At 33.2% G+C, this 19,692-nt stretch overlaps 3 protein-coding genes across 5 annotated transcripts; all 3 read left to right on the top strand.

The window, feature by feature from the left end:
- The first annotated feature begins 1,318 nt into the window (after window positions 1-1,318).
- On the top strand, window positions 1,319-5,735 carry LOC112416729 (protein FAR-RED IMPAIRED RESPONSE 1). Of its 2 annotated transcripts, none has more exons than XM_024771082.2 (8): window positions 1,319-1,587; window positions 2,133-4,275; window positions 4,377-4,433; window positions 4,614-4,682; window positions 4,777-4,848; window positions 4,990-5,058; window positions 5,143-5,193; window positions 5,312-5,735. In XM_024771082.2, exons 2-8 carry the CDS (start codon window positions 2,212-2,214, stop codon window positions 5,363-5,365), a joined length of 2,436 nt encoding a protein of 811 aa, XP_024626850.1. In that variant the 5' UTR covers window positions 1,319-1,587; window positions 2,133-2,211; the 3' UTR covers window positions 5,366-5,735. The 2 variants fall into 2 exon arrangements, with proteins under 2 accessions (XP_024626850.1, XP_039685931.1); XM_039829997.1 differs by lacking the exon at window positions 1,319-1,587 and adding an exon at window positions 1,684-1,703.
- Window positions 5,736-8,831: 3,096 nt separating this feature from the next.
- On the top strand, window positions 8,832-12,424 carry LOC25485357 (uncharacterized). Of its 2 annotated transcripts, XM_039829996.1 has the most exons (6): window positions 8,832-9,124; window positions 9,486-9,644; window positions 9,737-9,909; window positions 10,064-11,267; window positions 11,403-11,849; window positions 12,000-12,424. In XM_039829996.1, exons 1-6 carry the CDS (start codon window positions 9,017-9,019, stop codon window positions 12,054-12,056), a joined length of 2,148 nt encoding a protein of 715 aa, XP_039685930.1. In that variant the 5' UTR covers window positions 8,832-9,016; the 3' UTR covers window positions 12,057-12,424. The 2 variants fall into 2 exon arrangements, with proteins under 2 accessions (XP_039685930.1, XP_013469996.2); XM_013614542.3 differs by having other exon boundaries at window positions 10,064-11,849.
- A 2,657-nt stretch (window positions 12,425-15,081) lies between these two features.
- LOC25485356 (leucine-rich repeat protein 2) lies at window positions 15,082-17,636 on the top strand. Its single transcript, XM_013614541.3, has 7 exons — window positions 15,082-15,333; window positions 15,957-16,089; window positions 16,221-16,292; window positions 16,567-16,710; window positions 16,825-16,896; window positions 17,013-17,084; window positions 17,199-17,636. The coding sequence occupies exons 1-7, from the start codon at window positions 15,243-15,245 to the stop codon at window positions 17,263-17,265; spliced, it is 651 nt and encodes a 216-aa protein (XP_013469995.1). The 5' UTR covers window positions 15,082-15,242; the 3' UTR covers window positions 17,266-17,636.
- Window positions 17,637-19,692: the final 2,056 nt, after the last annotated feature.

Genomic DNA, 19,692 nt, shown 5'->3' with positions numbered 1-19,692 from the left:
TCTTTCTTCTTCATCAACTCCCCTTCATCCTTTTCTTCCTCTTTCTTCATCCAAACTAATGAAACGTCTTGAGCTACAATACACCTACGAGATTCTCTCTGATTCAAAGTAACATGTTTGGTATAATTCCCACCGATCCTAATTCCTCATCTCAGATCTGGTGGTTGAATTTGAAGGTGGAGGTTGTTGACAGAGGCGGCGAATGACGATGACGACATGTGATGGAAGAGAGTCACGTGAGAAGGAGAGTGAGAACAGCCACTTTGTGGCTGTCGTCGACGATGGCAGATTTGGTGGTTGGTGAACCGGACGCTGGCGGTGATGACGGTGGTGCACATGGTAGCGCGATGAGGTCAATGGCGGATAAGTGTTTAAGTTGCGGTGACTTGATAGCTTCATTTTTTTTGGTGTTTTGGCTTTGTTTTCCCCTTCCCTTTTGTTGTATTTTTTTCCCGCAAAGTCCCTTGCTGCTGCGCTTGTTACAGTATGCAGGAGCTTCATTATGTTTCTTTGCTTTGCTGTTTCTCTTTTGTTGTTGCTGTTTTTTTTTTTTTTTTTTTGAACAAGGTTATTATTGCTTTTCTATGTGTGGATTTACCAAAATGAATTTATGGGTTTGACATGAAGCTATGATTGTGAATGAATTTTTCATAAAAATGAAATTCTGGATTGGGAGATGAATTTGTGTTTGTGGATGAAATTAAGGATGAAATTATGAATTTAGGGATGAACTTGGCTTTGAATTTATTTGTAGGGGATAAATTCATGAATTTCCCCCCTTTTCTGCAGTTTTTTTTATTTTTTAATTAATTGTTATTTTTTTAGGCTTAATTGCACTTTTGGCTTCTATCTTTTCAAAAGTTGTAATTTTGGTCCCCTAACTAATTAAAATACAAAACAGCCTCCTATGTATTGGATCATTGGCAGTTTTGGCCCCAATGTCACTTTTGACTTAGTCTTCGCTGACGTGACACCCACAATGGTCGACACGTGGCATCTCCCTTAAGGTTTTTTTAACAAGTTAACAGAAAGGACCAACTAAGTAAACGGAAGAGTATTTATAGGACCAAATTGAAACATTTAATAGTTAAGGGACTGAAGTGAGAAGAAAAAATAAGTTAAGGGTATTAAGCCCTTAAATTAGAGAAGATTAACTGTACCAAAAAAAAATTAGATAAGATTAGTGAAAGAAAGTTGACGGAGGCGGGGTGATCCAAACGTAATGGGATGCAGCGTGGGAAACAGCTGGTAACAAAAAAGGTAAGGTCACGCGCTACGTCATCGTTTTGAAGTACAAAATAGAGAGTGCAAAAACGCGTGTGGAGACAAAAAAATAAACAAAGACACAAAAAAGGGACAACAAAATTAGTACAGGACGCGCCGTGAATGCAGAGGCAGATTGCAGCGAGTGAAACAAGCGAGTTGAGTTTGAGTTCAATTCAGTTCCGATCTCATCCATAATTCAATTTTGATTTTTTCCCCCAAATTTTCAAAACCCTAGCTTTCTCACTCGCGTTTTTCCCCCACTCGCGGATCCACTTCACATTTTTCGTACTCGCAGCTCGTCATTTTTCACCGCTCTTTAAGGTTTCTTCTTTTTCCTTCTTCCCTTGTGTTCTGTTCTTCACACTTTACTACAAATAAATATTATTATTATGCTTATTTATGGTTTGTGGAAAATGCTTGGAATGCTAAAACATGATGTGGGTCTTGTAATTCTATTGAACTTGAAGATAATTGTAGCATAAAGGTGTTAAATTTGCTGGGAAAAAAAAAAAAACTACTTGTAGTCTAAGAAAGAAAAAACATTTCTGAAGCTCATGTGTTTTAAATACGCGAGCTTCAGTAAAACGTGAATTATGAATGTGGAGGTGGAAACATTGTTCTTCTCTGCTCAGTGTTCCTGATTGGGCTGCCCAAGTTTGGAAACAATTAGAATTTTAAACTACCTTTCTTAATTATGAAAATCATTCATTTTAGCATAACATAATGTTTTAAGTACATGTCAACACTATTTATTTGCAAGCTATGCACTCTTATTTTTTGTCTGGTATCACTGTAATTTTTATATTTTAATGACTAGAGTTTGGTCGTTTCGCTAATTGGAAACTTTGTTTTGGTGTATTTTACAGGAAGTGGCCGCAGCCCGGCTACAATTGGATTCCTACTAGTTCATCAAAATGGAATGGCAGTAGTGCAGTGAGTGGAAGTATGGGTGACTCTGTCAATGAAGAGCATCACACAAGTGGTGCACTGGTTGCTTCTCCTAAGAGGGGCATAGCTTTCTTTGAAGGGGACACGGATTTTGAGCCACCTAATGGCATTGAATTTGAAACTCATGAAGCAGCATATTCATTTTATCAAGAGTATGCCAAATCTATGGGATTCACCACTTCCATTAAAAACAGCAGACGATCAAAGAAGACCAAAGAATTTATTGATGCCAAATTTGCATGCTCTAGGTATGGAGTAACACCTGAGTCTGATGGTAGGAGCAGTCGAAGATCAAGTGTAAAGAAGACAGATTGCAAAGCTTGCATGCACGTAAAAAGAAACCCAGATGGGAAATGGAACATTTTTGAATTTATAAAGGATCACAATCATGAACTTTTACCAGCTTTGGCATATCATTTTCGGATTCATGGAAACGTGAAGTTGGCTGACAAGAATAATATTGATATCTTGCATGCTGTTAGTGAACGCACCCGAAAGATGTATGTTGAAATGTCTAGACAATCTGGTGGCTGTCAAAACATTGGGTCAATCATGGGTGATACGAGTTATCAGTTTGACAGAGGGCAGTATCTGGCTTTGGATGAGGGAGATGGGCAAGTTATGGTGGAGTATTTCAAGCATATTCAAAAGGAGGATCCCAACTTCTTCTATTCTATAGATTTAAACGAGGAACAACGTTTAAGAAATATATTTTGGGTTGATTCAAAAAGCATTGATGATTATCTCAGCTTTAATGATGCAGTTTCATTTGATACTTCCTACATAAAAAGCAATGATAAGTTGCCTTTTGCTCCTTTTGTTGGAGTGAACCATCACTCCCAACCTATATTGCTTGGATGTGCATTGGTTGCTGATGAGACTAAGCCAACTTTTGTTTGGTTACTGAAGACATGGCTTAGAGCGATGGGAGGGCAAGCTCCCAAAGTTATAGTCACTGATCAAGACAAAGCCTTGAAGGAAGCAATTGAAGAAGTCTTCCCAAGTGTACGTCATTGCTTTTCTCTTTCGCACATAATGGAAAAGATACCTGAAAATCTGTCTTTTGTGATCAAACAGTATAAGAACTTCTTGCCAAAGTTTAAGAATTGCATTTTTAAGTCTTGGACAGATGAACAGTTTGACATGAGATGGTGGGAAATAGTGACTATATTTGAACTCCATGATGATGTTTGGTTTCACTCATTGTACGAAGACCGGAAAAAGTGGGTACCGACATACATGGGAGATGTCTTTTTAGCTGGAACGTCCACAGCTCAACGTTCCGAAAGTATGAACTCTTTCTTTGACAAATACATTCATAAGAAAATCACCCTTAAAGAGTTTGTGAAACAGTATAGGTTAATTCTTCTGAATAGGTATGATGAGGAAGAAATTGCAGATTTTGATACATTGCACAAACAGCCTGCACTTAAATCTCCTTCACCTTGGGAAAAACAAATGTCAACAATTTATACACATGCAATATTTAAGAAATTCCAAGTTGAAGTGTTGGGTGTAGCTGGATGTCAATCTAGGATAGAGGTTGGAGATGGAACTGCTGTGAGATATATAGTTCAAGATTATGAGAAGGATGAAGAGTTTTTGGTAACTTGGAAAGAGTTGAGCTCAGAGGTCTCTTGCTTCTGTCGATTGTTCGAATATAAAGGTTTCCTTTGCAGGCATGCATTGAGTGTTCTCCAACGCTGCGGTTGTTCAAGTGTTCCATCTCATTATATCATGAAGAGATGGACCAAAGATGCCAAAATTAGGGAACCCGCAGCAGATAGGACACAAAGGATACAAACTAGGCCTCAACGTTATAATGATTTGTGCAAACGGAGTATTGCGTTGAGTGAAGAAGGATCATCATCCGAAGAGAGTTATAATATTGCTTTGCGCGCGCTTATTGATGCTTTGAAGAACTGTGTACTTGTAAATAACTCTAACGACAATGGTGCAGAAACTGGCAACAATGGTTACAGTCTTCGCGAAGCAGAAGAATATCAGAGTACCCTTGCTTCAAAACCAAGTAAGAAGAGGAACACAACTAGGAAAAGAAAGGTCAGTTCTAGTAATGTGGTTGTTGTGCTTACGTGTTAAGTTTTTTTTTGGCTTTCTAGCATTTAAAAGATCAGGAAATTGATCTGATAATCACTTTATAGGTGCAACGAGAGCAGAGTCCTGTGCTTGTCGATGCTCAAGATACCCTTCAGCAAATGGTTTGTGTTTCCTCTTTTTCATTCATGATCTGTTTTAGGTTATAAAAATAAGCATGGTACATCCATTCTCTTGAGAACTGCATTTCTATTTTCATGAATACCTACTGCATTGCATTGCATCAAGGCTGAAAAGAGATCCATAGCATGCGCTTCATGTAACATGTGCTTTCGTTCTTTTAGGATAATCTTAGCTCGGATGCAATTGCCCTTAATGGATATTATGGTACTCAGCAGAATGTGCAAGGACTGGTAAATTTACATGTTAACCAACAAATGTTTACAATGGTCTGTATTTTAAGAACTAAAAGTAATGCTTAATAGATTGTAATTTTGGTTTCTGTAGCATGTACAGTTGAACTTAATGGAGCCACCTCATGATGGTTACTATGTTAATCAACACAGCATGCAAGGCCTGGTAAGTTGTCCTAATCATGAATATAATCTTCTGATACGATTATGTTATATAATTAATTATTAATTATAAAGGAATAAGATTATTTATTAATTGCATTTTAAAAAAAAGATTATTTATTAATTGATATTCATATCGTTGTAGGGTCCATTGAATTCTATGGCTCCGAGCCATGATGGGTATTTTGGAACACAACAAAGCATTCATGGGATGGTAAAGTACTTTCCTATGAAATTATTGGGAAATTATATTAATTAATATGATACAAGTTTGCTAACTATGGGTTGGTTCATGTAGGGAGGGCAATTGGAGTATCGTCCGACAACCACTTTTGGATATAGCCTTCAGGTTTGTTCATGACATGTAACGTATACTTAGTTACTTATTAGCATTTGAACTTGGAGATTTGAATAGAATAATTTGTGCTTGGTTTTCACCCTCCTTTTGCACATAACCTTAATTGTAGGATGAGCCTGATCCTGATCCACACTTTCACAGCAACAGTTCAAGAAATACTTAGAATTTGTCTCTTCTCTGATATGGTAGCTTCCTCAGAAGCTATGTGTGAGGTGATTGAAAAGAGAACTGAAAGAACTTGGAAATTCATTATCTTCACAACAGTTCATTTTCATACTCAACTTCTGAAGAAGTTTCTGTAACTATCTATTATGTACCATTGAAGTTTACCTCATGTAACCTTCCTGTATTTTTACATAGAAATTGCCCATTGAAATCTAGGTAAATTATAAGATCTACAAGAATTCAAAATGAACTTTGACAGGTGAGAATTGGCTATTGATGAAAACATCCATCTGCCTTAGATGGAGTGAACTTTTTATATTGAACCTGACCACATTTTTGGTGAGAAATCCAATTTCATCACTTCCGAATATCGTTTTATAGTCATCGTGATATAGTAGATGGAATCTCACCGTGGTATTCATGATGTTCTATCTATTATGTCTGGTATCACGGTCGTTTTACACTTTTCCTATGCCTTGTCACTTTGTCAGTCATGGTTGGTTATTTTTATAATAGCATATAAGTTTCATATTAATTTGGTTTTTTGTTTGGAGGGATTTCATATGGTGTAGGCGAAACATATGACTAGAATTGCAAATGATGAGAGGCTCCTATCTTTTTCATGAAATTAAAAGAAGCAAACCATGACGCTGGTGCAAGTGGTCGATGCACTCTAAATGCTTGTTTGGTAATACGGTGGATTTGCCAAAATTGGTTTTGCAACAGTTTTATTGTGATTGTGATATCAAGGCTTTTGTAAGTTTGGAAGGGAGGAGAGGACTTTGAGTAAAGGGAGAAGGGGAAACGGAAGAAATGATAGTGTCCCTCAATTTGAATAAGAGAATTTGTTCCTATCAAACCGAGATTTTATTCTTCTGCATGGGAGTCCATTGATGATTTTTTAGAGAACACCAAATGGGTTATATTATTTGAGAGAGGAATTTAGTATTATTCTTATTAAAAATTAGCATTTAACATTTGTTTGAGAGTTTGAAAGGAAGGGGAAATATAGGGGAAATTGAGAAATCTTTTACATTTTTTGAGAGGATATTTTTTTAGAAAATGTTAAATTAATGTTTATAATCAATGCATTTTTTATTTTAAGGATGTCATAACAACATGGATTGAATTTGAAGGATTTATATAAACCCTCCATAATCTTCTTCCAAAATTTGGGGTTAAGATCCTCTCCATTTATGTGTTTATCAATTTCTTCCATTTGGAGATATAAAGGTACATAAAATCTTGAAAAAAAATAAAATATAATTAATGATGGTGGACCCACTTAGTGGTAGGACTCACCATCTATTTTTTTTGTCTATCTCTCTCCAACTTGCAAATCTCCATTTATTTTGCCAAATGGAGATGATCTTCACCCCAAAATTTGAGTCTTCTTAAATTAGGAGAATTTTGTATTATGAAATAAAAACAACCACAAAACTATCCCCTCTCAAATTCTTCTATTTATTCAACTTGATTATTCATTTTTTTTCCTTCCAAAATCCCCCCTCCTTTCCATCTAAGCATGCAAAAGAAGCATGAGAGTATTGAGAGGTTTTTTTTATTAGGATTTTGGAGGGAATGAGTCTGGAGGATTAAATCTATATTTTGAAATATATTTGATATTTTTAAAATGTTGAAATAACATGATAAATGATTGTTTGGTACTTCGATTCAATTTATTTTTAATATATATATATATATATATATATATATATATATATATATTATTGAGTTCGTAATTTTAAAATAAAAGTAAGTTTTCATTTCTCTTTTAAAACTCTATCCAAACACACCCTAAACATACACTAAAACGATCATGTTTTACTTATTAGTCTCTCTAAAAATTTTAAGTTGTTATCCCTCAAGTATTTTCCATCATCACTTTTGATTCCCACTTTTATGTAAATTTTTGTGTATTGTTCACATTTTTAAATAAAATTTTACATGAATGTTTAGAATGTTATAAGAATCTCTCCCACCAATTTTTTTTTCCATGAATTAAATATAAATTTTTAAACGCTTATAATTTAAAAGTTCATATTTAATTCATTCTTTGTTAAAAAAAACTTTTGCAAGTGAGATTTGTTAAATGTACTAAGGATAACTATACAAAATAACACAAAATTTCGAAGGATACACATAAGTTTACTTAAAAGTAGAGACAAAAAAATGTGACAGATAAAATTTAAAAGACTGAAATTTCATGAAAAAGTTTAGAAGGACTAAAAAGCAAAATTTGAAAATTCTATACAAACCAAACACACACACACACACACACACACACACATATATATATATATATATATATATATATATATATATATATATATATATATATATATGAGGAGTGTTATTTGAACAACCATTTGGTTGACAACTTTTGGACAACCATAATTTACAAAGAAAAAGTTGGTATTTGTACGAAAATCAAAGCAATAGAGAGATAAAGTAAAAAAATAATGTAAGTATGAGAGAGAAAGTTGTTGCAAAAGTTGTCACAAAATAGATTATCAAATATCATTTCTTCATATATATTGTCTTTGGGTGTTACCCCCGTCATTTTCTTTTCTACTACCAATAATATTTTTGAAATTATGGATTGTTTGAAATTTTAAGTGATTTTCCCCAATTTTATAATTTCGGCTGTTTTAAAAGAGAAATGATATTTGTACAACCATTTTGTGACAATTTTCTATCTCATACTCACATTATACTCTTATTCTCTCTCTTTCTTTTTCTCCCTCCATTGTTTTTGACCAATAAAAAAAGAGAAAAAACAAGTTGTCATAAGTTGTCTAAAATGAGTTGTTCAAATATCACTACTCGTTTTAAAATATTGATAATGTAAGAGATTAGATTGTTAGATTGTTGCATCCTACAATTTTAGTGATCAATCAAATTCAAAATATATTCAAATGTTATCTTTAAATCATTTGATTATCTAGATTATAAAGAGATCTCTTTCATTGAAACCTTGAAGGTTTAGATCAAAAGTTTAACTTTGTTTAAACAATTGAATTTTAAATATAAGAATTTAATTTATATATACTATAACTATAAAAAAAAAAAAATTACACTGACAATCAAGAGCAGTGATATTTTAACAACCATTTGCTAACAACTTCAATGACAACCTCCTTTTTCTCTCTTCTCATTGGTCAAAAACAATGGAGAGAGAAAAAGGAAGAGAGAGAGTAAAAATATAATGTGAGTATGAGAGAGAAAATTATCTAAAAATTGTTAAAAAATAATTGTACAAATATCATTATAAGTGTCGTACCTTCAATAACCTTGGTTGTGTTTAAAGTTACTTTTAAATTCACAAATTCACTGTGATTTGTTTATACTTTAAATTTAAATATTAAACACTTAATTTTTTTACTACAACTTCAAATTTAAATAAATAATTTCAATAATAAATACATGAAAATAAAAATATTAATAAAAGGAAATAGCCGTTGTCTGAAATGTAATGTAACGGCTATTATTCGAATTCTCATTTCATCAATATAGCCAAAGTTTCTCAGTTACTCTGTCTGCGTAAATCCATCGTTCTCTTCATTCTCAAATCTCAAAATCCAACACATAATCATTTTCGTGTTCTTCAATCTTTCGTTTATTTCAGAAGCAATCAAAATTGTCAGTCATGGATGAATTTGCGTGCAATTCTCCGTCAACGAATCACTCCCCCGATTCCGATTCTCCTCCTCTTCCTCGTTCTCCTACCTCCTCCGTCAGATCCAAGATCGGAAAGGTAACCCTACCATTCCACCGTTCCTTAAATATCAATTTTTATGATTTTTTTTTTGCATTCCTTGTTTACTGATTCATAACCCTAAATTGATGACTCTCAATTGTTCACTGAATCCAGATATAGATCATAGTTTGTTATAGATTTTCTATGATTTTTTTTCTGCGAAAAAAAAATGTAATATACATAACAGTTAACCATTAATTTAGTGATATACCTTAGAGATTACTTGTTATAATTATAAAGCTAAATTGGAGAGATGTTGATAGTTTAGAGACTAAATTGATGGTTTATTATGTAGATAAACAGTTTTGCTTTTGCTCAAGCAATAATAATTTTGAGTGTGTTTTATTGAATTGTGCAGAATAAATTGGCAAAGGAATTAGGTCAATCTACATCAAGTGGTTTGAAAAAGATATCGTCACAAATCAGGAAACCTCCACGCCGCAAAACTTCTCCGATTAACTGGTTTCCACGCAAAAAAGTGGATTCCTTCTTGGAGAGGAAAATTAAGATGCTTCAGGTTTAGTCATAAACTGTTCATATTCTAGTTGTAGTTAGTATATTGGTTCTGATTTGTGAATTCAAATGCTGATATACATTTCTCATATTCAGGAAGTAGATGGAGTGAATTTGACACTTGATCAGACTCTTGGTAATTCTAACCCGCATTATTCAAGAGTATTGAGGGAGAAAATGGCAGCTAGAGAAGCAGCACACAAGGCAATGGAGGCTCGAAGAGCTGCTTTGGTGGAGGCATCTTGGTGCCGAATTTTACGTGCCGCGAGGTAAAGCTTTATGCAAATAAAATAGGCTGGACATTAGTTGACGGTTTAATTAAAGAAAATGATTTACAAATCTTGGAAACCAATTAAAAATTATGTGACAAATTTGTAATCAGAAGTGAAAACTGAAAACTGACAATTTTATTGATGTTTTCAGGATTCCTAGTGATGAAGCAGAAGCTCAACTATTAAAGGCAGAGAAAAGTGCAACTGAAGCTTTCGAGGCAGCTGAGGCTATGGGTGTTATTATGTTTGACTTGCCTGATTGTCCAAAGAAGCATTGTCAAATAGAGACACCCTCTATTAATGGAGAAGGATCATCTACGCATACATTTACTGCATCTTTTGAAACTGCCTTTGATGTAGACAAAGAAGTCGCTGCTGCAGTCAAAACTGCGTTTACCAAGCTTGCAACACGCCCTTCATTTAGTAAAGATGAATTCAAAGAACTGCTGAAAAAAATTAGTGAACACCCTGATACAGATGAAAATCATCAGGACTTAACTGAGCTCTCCTCAGAGAATGAATCTGAGTCTGAGTTAGATCCAGTGTCCCAGACAAGTGAACTTAAGTCCGAAGACTTGGCTTCCAAAATATCATTTCCAGGGATTATTGAGAGGAAAAGTAGGAAGAGACAGTCTCTTGAAAATAGAATAAAACTTGTGGATATGATGATTGAGCGGTTAAAATGCTTGCAAGAAGATGAACTTTCTTCTCTGGCAACTATAGTTGCAACTTATGGTTTAAATGCTGCCCTGGCTGAAGTGCAAAATACCAAGCAGCTTAATCCAGCAATTAATTTTCCATCAAGAAGAATGTCGTCATTGGGATTGCGAAAGTCAGCCTTGGATGGAACATCAAGAAAGGAAGGTGAGTTCGAATTACCAAGCCTAGATAAATTTTTAGTTAAGCATATGACAAGACTTGAAAGAGAGGTTTGTGAAGCCAAGAAAAACCATACGAATGAAACAAAATTAGGTAAGGGTAGCTCTTGTAAATCTGTTGATGGAACTCCATCGGAGTGCATACCTGATTTGGGAAGTATTCTGGTGAAGAAGAATTATTCAAAATTAGAGAAAGAGATCAATGAAGCAAAGATTAAGTCAGCAAAGGAAATGCTAGGAGCATCAAGTGGCATGCCTAGAGGCCAAAAAGATCACACAGAAGTACCAGGCTTAGACAAGGTCTTAGTGAAACATGTCTCAAGGCTTGAAAAGGAAGTTAATGAAGCCAGAAAGAGAACAGCCAATGAGAACAAAAGTTTGAAATCGACCTTTTCTTCTGGTGAAGCATTAGACACAAAAGAAAATATAAATTTGAATATGATAGAGGAAAACAAAGATGGGTTGGAGAAGATTTTGGTAAAGCCAGTACACAGATTGGAAAGAGAGAAGTTGCAGGTTTTATCACAGGGAAGCCGGGTTGAAAACTACAGACAAAGAAAGAGTCATGGTGCAACTAATGTGGCAGATTGTGAGAGTTTGGATAAAGTTTTGGTAAAGCCAGTACACAGATTGGAAAGAGAGAAGTTGCAGGTTTTATCACAGGGAAGCCGGGTTGAAAACTACAGACAAAGAAAGAGTCATGGTGCAACTAATGTGGCAGATTGTGAGAGTTTGGATAAAGTTTTGGTTAAGCGCGTATCTAGACTGGAGAAGGAGAAAATCAATATCGGGGATGAATGGGGCGAAGTTAAGAAAAGTTTCCGAAACGACCGTTTGCAGACAAATGAAGAAGGTGGTGGTCTGGACCAAGTTTTGGTTAAACATAAACCCAGACTTGAGAGGGAAAAGATGGCTGCTGCTGCTCAACAGCAAGATAATCCAATTAGTTTTTCTGTGGCTCGACGCAAGGCTAGGGAGAGAGAGTTGGAAGAAGCCTGGGGAGGACTGAGCTTAGGAAACTCCATGAAGCCTAGTGTCTCCAAGCTTGAACAAGACAAGGTTAGTATAGTGTTGGTTTGACACTTCGGATTCTTACTCTCGCGTTCCCGTTTCAAAGTTTTTTCTTTTTTTTGCTTCTCTGATTTTAAATGACAATTGCTCAAAGTTATTGACTATGTGCTATTTGCTTGTCTTTGTCTTTCTTTCAAGGCTGCATGGATTAAAGCTGAAGCTGAGGAAAGGATGCAAGCAACGGAAGCAATATGATAAGTTGATAACAACAAGTACATTGATTATCTCATCTTTGTTGATAACAAGAAATTTGGTTCCATTGAATATGTAAATGTTGTTTTTTTTTTTTGAACAAAACAAAATGGAATTATATTAACACAACAACAACATTTTCCAAGCACAAGGTGTGCCTAGGAAACTACTACAAGATACAAAGTGTTACAGAGTCCAAAATGTTACAAATATCAGCTTAATATTTGTTCTCAATTAGAACAGAAAATAAAAAAAATTTGTTGCATATTGGTTGACACATTATACTAGCCCCTCTCAAACTTGGTTTTCGTTTGTTTGATATACCCTTTATGTGATTTTTTTTCCTTTATAATGAAAACTATATTCGACCAGCATATTACACGGATAACTTGAAAAAAATAATTTAAAAGAAAAATTGTATAGGAAGCTATCTATTCACTTTAGAAATTATTATATGACACTTTTTTGTGCATTTAGTTTATTTGTAGAATTAAGAATCGTTCTATATATATTGCCTTTTGATATTGATTATCCTATATGTGATCCTCTAAAAAAAAAATTGAAATATAAACAACCTTGATCTTCAAATCCTTGCAGAATTTATTTACTATATTTGTTGTTTTATAGTAAAAAAATTTAAATAGTTATCTGAAACTTAGTTGAATTGCTGTTTGATACAAAAAAAAATTGTTTTCTCTGTTTTTGTTACTCAACTAAGTAATGAATCCTTATTTACTTATCGGTAAACACAATGGGTAGGTATGTAATTATCCTTTAATTATTCAGTGTTATGAACTTATGACATATATTTGTATTTTATTTTAATTAAAATTAAAATAGTATTTTAAATGGGTTTCCTACGGGGGTATTGGCATCCAACTAAACTTAATTTTTTTTTTGACAAATCCAACTAAACTTGTATCTAAAACTTTACATTACTTTTTTAGAACAAGAACTCACTTTTAACTAAAGTTAGTTTTATAAAATCAATTAAAAATCTGGTAAAAAACTAAATAAAATCAATTAAAAAGAGGAAGTTTTTGGTGGGACTCATTCTAATTGCAATGGCAGTACCATTGTCAAAAAGATCGTAAGTTACTGTGATTTTGCTCAAAATATATACTGTATTTTAACTTTTGATAAGTTTTTGTTTTGAGAACTTACTCTAAACGTTTTTCTGCCCAAATCCTACAAATATTCGAAGAAAGGACCGCTCTCTTTTTTTGGTAGTGGAAAGGACCGCTCTCTAGTCAAATTTAAGAAAATTGTACATGTGTATGACTCTTATATGTACATCACGACGACTTCAACATTTTTATTGTTGACTAGCGGAACAGAAAAATCTTCTCTCAATTAAATTAATAATTTCTGATTTTTAATTTCAATTTTTTATTTTATATAAAATATTGATTTGGATTCAACACGATGTGACACCTTTAATTAAAAACCTCACGATAATTGCTGGTTCAACATTTTCTTTGTTGACTAGTAAAGAAAAATTTCATTTTTGTTGTTGATAGAGATGATTATGTCCAACACCTTTCTTAGCATTTTGACTAGGATGAAGTGGTAATCATATTCAAATTGATTTTAAAAATAATTCAAAAGTCTGACTAATTCTATGGTAAGTGAGAATTTGAGAACAATGATGAAGAAATATTCGCGTAAAGAACACTTATTATACAAATACTTTTTTTGAAGGGCTAGGTTAACCAGTGCCTTGTTCCTGGGATTCTGGTTAATGAACATTTATACAAATACTTTATCCGTTTTAAAATGTGTGTTATTTTAATAAAAAAATTGTTTTAAAATAAATGTTACTTTATATTTTCAATACAAATTTAATTTTTTCTTTCAACTTTACTCTCTCCAATTTATCTCTCACACAATTTCGATGCAACTTTAAGTTTGTCTTTCTTTTATAAAGTAAGGGCAATTTAGTAAAAGTCTTATGTCTAATGATTCATTCCATTTCTTAATATGTGTGCAATTGGCTAAAGCGACACTCATTTTGAAACGGAGGTAGTACATTTTTGTAAGAGTTATGTTAACTCGTGTCCATGGGACATTACTTAATTAATTCATTAATCAGTGCCCCGAAGGCACCAGGTAACATTACCCTTTTTAAAAGATAAAATGATATAATGTTGTGACTAATTTATTTATCTTTTAATTTTTCTGTGTGTTTAAATAATTTTTTTTCCTACCTTTTTAAATAATTTTATGGCTTAATAGCAGTTTTCGTCCCTAACTTTCACAAAGTTGCTATTTTGACTCAATGAGAAAAAAAATTACAAAGCCGCCCCCTAAGTTTTGCAACTGTAGCAGTTTTGGCCTTACTCAAGGCCAATTTTTGGTAATAAAAAATAACACGTGGCACCTCACTTAGGATGCCACGTCAGCGTTGATAGAGTCAAAATTGACCTTGGGGGTCAAAACTGTCATAGATGCAAAATTTATGGGGCGATTGTGTAGTTTTTTTTTTCCTTAGGGGACCAAAATCGCAACTTTGGAAAAGTTAGTGCTAAAACTGCTATTATGCCAAATTTTATTTGTATGTGTGTAAGACTATCTCACAATAATGTCAAGTTGATTTAAATTAAAGGTCAAATGCATCTAAAGGTTATTTAAGTTTTTTTGTTTTTTTCAAAGTGGTCTTTAAGTTTCAATTGTCTCAAACAAGTCCTTTTAGTTTTTGAATTGCTTCAAACAAGTCATTTTAGAGGATGATGGTGATGATTCAGATGATAGCAACAAAGAACATTATCCACCATTTGTAATGCCTAAAAAGATGACTGATTTTAAGTGGGTGTTAGGAGCCAGATTTAGTACCAAAGATGAGTTCAAGGAAGCAATTACCAACTATGCTATATACAATGCGAGACTAAAAAGACTTGTTTAAGACTTTTGAAATTTAAAGGACCACTCTAAAAAAACAAAAAAATTAAAGATATCCAGATGCATTTGACCTAAATTAAATGTTGGTCATTTTTAGTTCCATTTACCATACAAATAGAGATCAATGATCATGTCTCATCCTTCTTTTTTCAACTACTGCCATTTGGTTCAACCCCTCTCTCTTCGTTAGTCTTTCTTCCTCTTTCCAAGTGTTTTCCTTTCTTCTTTCCCTTCTTCTTTGTCTATCCTTTTTTTTAGCTTTATCACACACCCAAAGATTTGCTCACACATATGACAAAAATGGCACCTTCCATTCCCTTCTCTGTCTTATTTATCCTTCTTCTCCAGTTTCCCTTCCAAACCATCACAGCCAACTCCGAAGGTATGTCTTACAAGTTCATCTCTAAACTTCTTTGTTTTCCAATAGCGTGTTCTTGTAAAGTCAAGTCAATTATATTTCTTTAATACTATTCTAAGAGGAATTGGAGAACTTATATTCACATACTTCTTGTGTTTAGATCGTTTTGAGTTTATCTACTCACATAAACATTTTTAGAACTGTTTGCTTATAACATGTCTATAATCCGTTTTCAGCTATTATTTTCATAAATTCTCCAGATAAACTTATGAAAATAGTTTATGTAAATACAATTTGACTTTATTTTATGCGTTGTTATAAATAACATGCATAAACACTTATATAATAAACATTTATGATAATGAGTTTAGCTCAATTCGTAGGAACAATGCATAATATATGTAAAGTTCGGGGATCTCTAACTACCACAAAAAAAAAAAAAAAAAAAAAAAAATTTATGTTATAAGCGGTTAGTTAAACATTGGCTCAATTTATATTTTTTGGGGATGAAAATACATGTGCTTCGAATATTGCCAATTTCTTTTGGTCTTTTATTGGTTAGAAAACAGAATTGACTTGGCTTCCATAATTTGATTAAGTTCAAAAATATAGTTTTGAGATGAAGTGGTTTTTGGTTGTTTGTGTAGGGAATGCTCTTCATGTTTTTAGGAACAGTCTTTCTGACCCCAACAATGTGCTTCAGAGCTGGGACCCAACATTGGTTAATCCATGTACTTGGTTTCATGTTACATGTGACTCCAACAACCGTGTGTCACGCTTGTAAGGCTTCCCTTTCTTCTTTTCTTTCGGTTATTAGTTTCTTCAAGAATTTTATTTTTGTCTCTTTATTATAGTAGGGTAATTAAGTTTGTTAGGGCTTTCTAATCAGTTGTCTCATCTTTGTATTTCAGAGACTTGGGTAATGCTGGTCTTTCTGGATCTCTAGGCTCAGAGCTTGGCCACCTACACCATTTGCAGTATCTGTATGTGTGAATTCCCTCTCTATGCAGCAGCATATACACTTCACTAACACAATGATAATATATGTTATTACATTCAATTATTTCATTTTCTCAAATTATTACGATCCTTAATGTCTGGTGTCCGTATTTTGTCTCAGTGTTTCATTGAATTTCCTTCCAACTACCTAATTTTAGGAATTTTATTTTGTACAAGTACCCAATATTTTCCTGCCAGGATTAGGACTAAGAGTACAAAATTATGAACTATTGTTGATTCTAAAATTATAAATTTCAGGGAGTTGTATGGGAATGACTTGAGAGGAAAGATTCCTAAGGAACTTGGAAAATTGAAAGAACTTATTAGCATGGATTTGTATTATAACAAGTTGGAGGGGAAAATCCCAAAGTCATTTGGCAAGTTGAAGTCATTAAGATTCTTGTAAGTATGTTTACGTTAATTTGCCAAAAACTTTTCTTGTTTTTTCGTCAATTTTTTCAACTTTAGCTATAAATTTGTTCCGGATTCATTCACTGATTTGAATTAATGCATCAGGCGGCTGAACAACAACAACTTGACAGGATCTATCCCAAGAGAACTCACTCGTCTCACTCATCTCGAAGTCTTGTGAGTTTCTTTTAATATTTAGAGAATGTGAAGAAGGGATTCAAATATCTAAGTTCAATTTTCAGAGTGTTTTTCTTAATTTTCTTTTCATCTGATTATAAATTTTAAATTTGCAGTGATGTTTCTAATAATGACCTTTGTGGAACAATACCAGTAGATGGCAACTTTGGATCCTTCCCAATAAAAAGGTACAACAACTTTGCCTTTGAATGCATAACAAATGTACTCGTATGATGACACAAATATTCATAAATATTGAAACTATAGCAATTTAAATACAAATTGTCCTTTTCCTTTTTCAGTTTTGAAAATAACAGACTCAGTGGTCCGGAACTGAAAGGACTTGTTCCGTATGATTTTGGATGTTGAAGAAAGAAAGAATTTGCTCATCATCTTAACAGACAGCAATGAAGCAACTTAGTTTACCTATGAAGGAGAATTAGAAATAGTGGTTTTATATCCACTATTTCATCACTATGTTTACTATATCGATTATGAAAATAAAAATCTGAGAGAGTAAGTTGCAATATATGTTTTTCTTGTTTTTTTTCTTTCTAAAAGGAAGTGATTTTAAGAATGGTGAAAAAAAAATCAATCGTATGTATGATGAGTATTTATATCTTGCTGTTGCAAGTAGCATGTAAAACTTAGTTTAAAAATTCAGCTAGTGTTCATTCCAAGGTGTATATGGCAAGGTAATCTCAATAATATATGATTGTTGCGCTCGGCATTTTTTGTTTCGTAGAACGGTAGATTGAGCAATTAAAATCCATTTAATAGGTCGACATCTCTCAACGTATATGTTTTTCCATATGCACCCACCAATGATTAAAGATCGAACCTTGTACCAAATGATTAAGGAACACAAATGTGTATGTACCCATATTGTTGTTGCGCTAGCTGGGCTTTTGACCATGTTTTTATGGTCTTTTGGTTCATGTTATAAAAAATCCTTAATGATTGTTGAATATGTTGCAATCGTGTGAGTTTGTCTCCTACGAACTTAATTTAAAGTAGGAATCATGGGAATCCCACATTCACTCATACGAGATATATGCAATCTTTTAATCAAGATCAAATAGTTTAGATTAATACTCGGTATTTAAAATTATAATATTTAAAATATGCATTGTTTTGGACGGTCCAACAAACGGCACAAATGTATCAAATGTGTGAATGCAAGGAGGAGCCAAATTCTTAGATTGATGCATGTAGTCCCGTTGGGATCAACATTTGAAATTTGGAGTCCAAATGTTCAGTGGGCACTACAATTGTTGATGTTTGATGCTACTTCTATTTTTGTTGCAAAAGGCAAAATGATGTGTTTGATGACACTGCGACTGATAATATAATGTTCCGACCCTCAAATCCTTTGCAGTACTATTTTGATATTTTGTCTTTATGGGTCTTGTGTCCTTAGTTAAAAGGTATCTTGATGATGTATAGAAGCATAGATTTTTAAATAATGTGAACTTTCAATCTTGACCGTTTGTGAGATTAATACTTAGACTAATAGGTAGGTTACACATGAAACATGGGTGAATGGTTGAATGTTGCCGTCCGACAAAATATCAGTACCAATTTTGGATTGTGAAGGAGAGACCAAAAATACTTCCCAGGTTTTGAAGTGGCAAGAGTCATGATGAACTTTCTCTATGTAAAAGGAATCTTCATTAGACCTACTTTAAGATGTTGGATTAACTCTAACTAAACAATCATTTGGACACGAGTTGGAAGCTTCTATACTTGACTTTGACTCATTCTAAGCTTGAGATATCTTATGCTATAAGAAAACTTGGTCTATTTTCAAGCTCAAATATATTTTCCACGCTATTACAAAATTGGTAAAAGTTTCATTATTTTGTATGTCCTAAAACTAGGGATGGCCAAAAATATCCAAAAACCGAATCGAACCAAACTAAAATTAACTGAACCATTACATTGATTATTAAATCGAACAGTTATTTTAAAAACAGTTCATTAACTGAACCGAACCATCAGATCTCAATTAATCATATCTACAATTGTTTTCTCTCTCAAATGTAATCATATCAAATACGGTTGTTTGGATCAGCTTGACATGTCAGCTACTTATAGCACCAGAACATATTGCAGACAGACTTTGATAGGATGAAACTATAGTTTACTGAATACCACTACTTTAATGTCAAATCCATACTATTATAGGTACTAAAAGTTTAATTTCATGATTAATACAAGATGACTCCTAAAACATAAGAATCCTTATATTATGGACCAATTTGGCTCTGCATACTATTATAGGAAGGAAGAATGACAAATCTCGATTAATTATGGACCAATTCGGCTCTGCATTATTGTGTCATTCTTAGTGAAGTACTAGTTAGTAGTTAGTACAATTAATACAAGATGACTCCTAAAACATATCCTTATATTCTTACCTATTTAAATAAACATTACCTTCTGAAATTCTATCAGTATTTTTGTATTTACTTGAAGTTGAAGGTTTATCTAAATCATCTAGTGACATCAAAATCCAGCATCTTAGAGCAAGGAAAGGTAGCTAACTATGTACAACTAATCTTTTATAAATAATGATAAAAATTAAAATTAAATACCGGACAGATTTCCATATACACAATTTTTTTTCTTAAAAGGAAACCTTGACTTAATGAATCCAAAACAATGAGTTAAGATGATATTGATGTCTATAGTAGTAAAGAAAATAATGTAGGAAGGCATGGGATCATAGATTCATAGTAGTGTTTGTCTCAAAATTTAATGTGATGACATGTATGACCCTGATTTTTTTTTTTT

This window comes from Medicago truncatula, chromosome 1 (assembly GCF_003473485.1).
Source record: "Medicago truncatula cultivar Jemalong A17 chromosome 1, MtrunA17r5.0-ANR, whole genome shotgun sequence".
Lineage (NCBI taxonomy): Eukaryota > Viridiplantae > Streptophyta > Magnoliopsida > Fabales > Fabaceae > Medicago > Medicago truncatula.
This window is presented reverse-complemented; position numbering and strand designations above follow the sequence as displayed.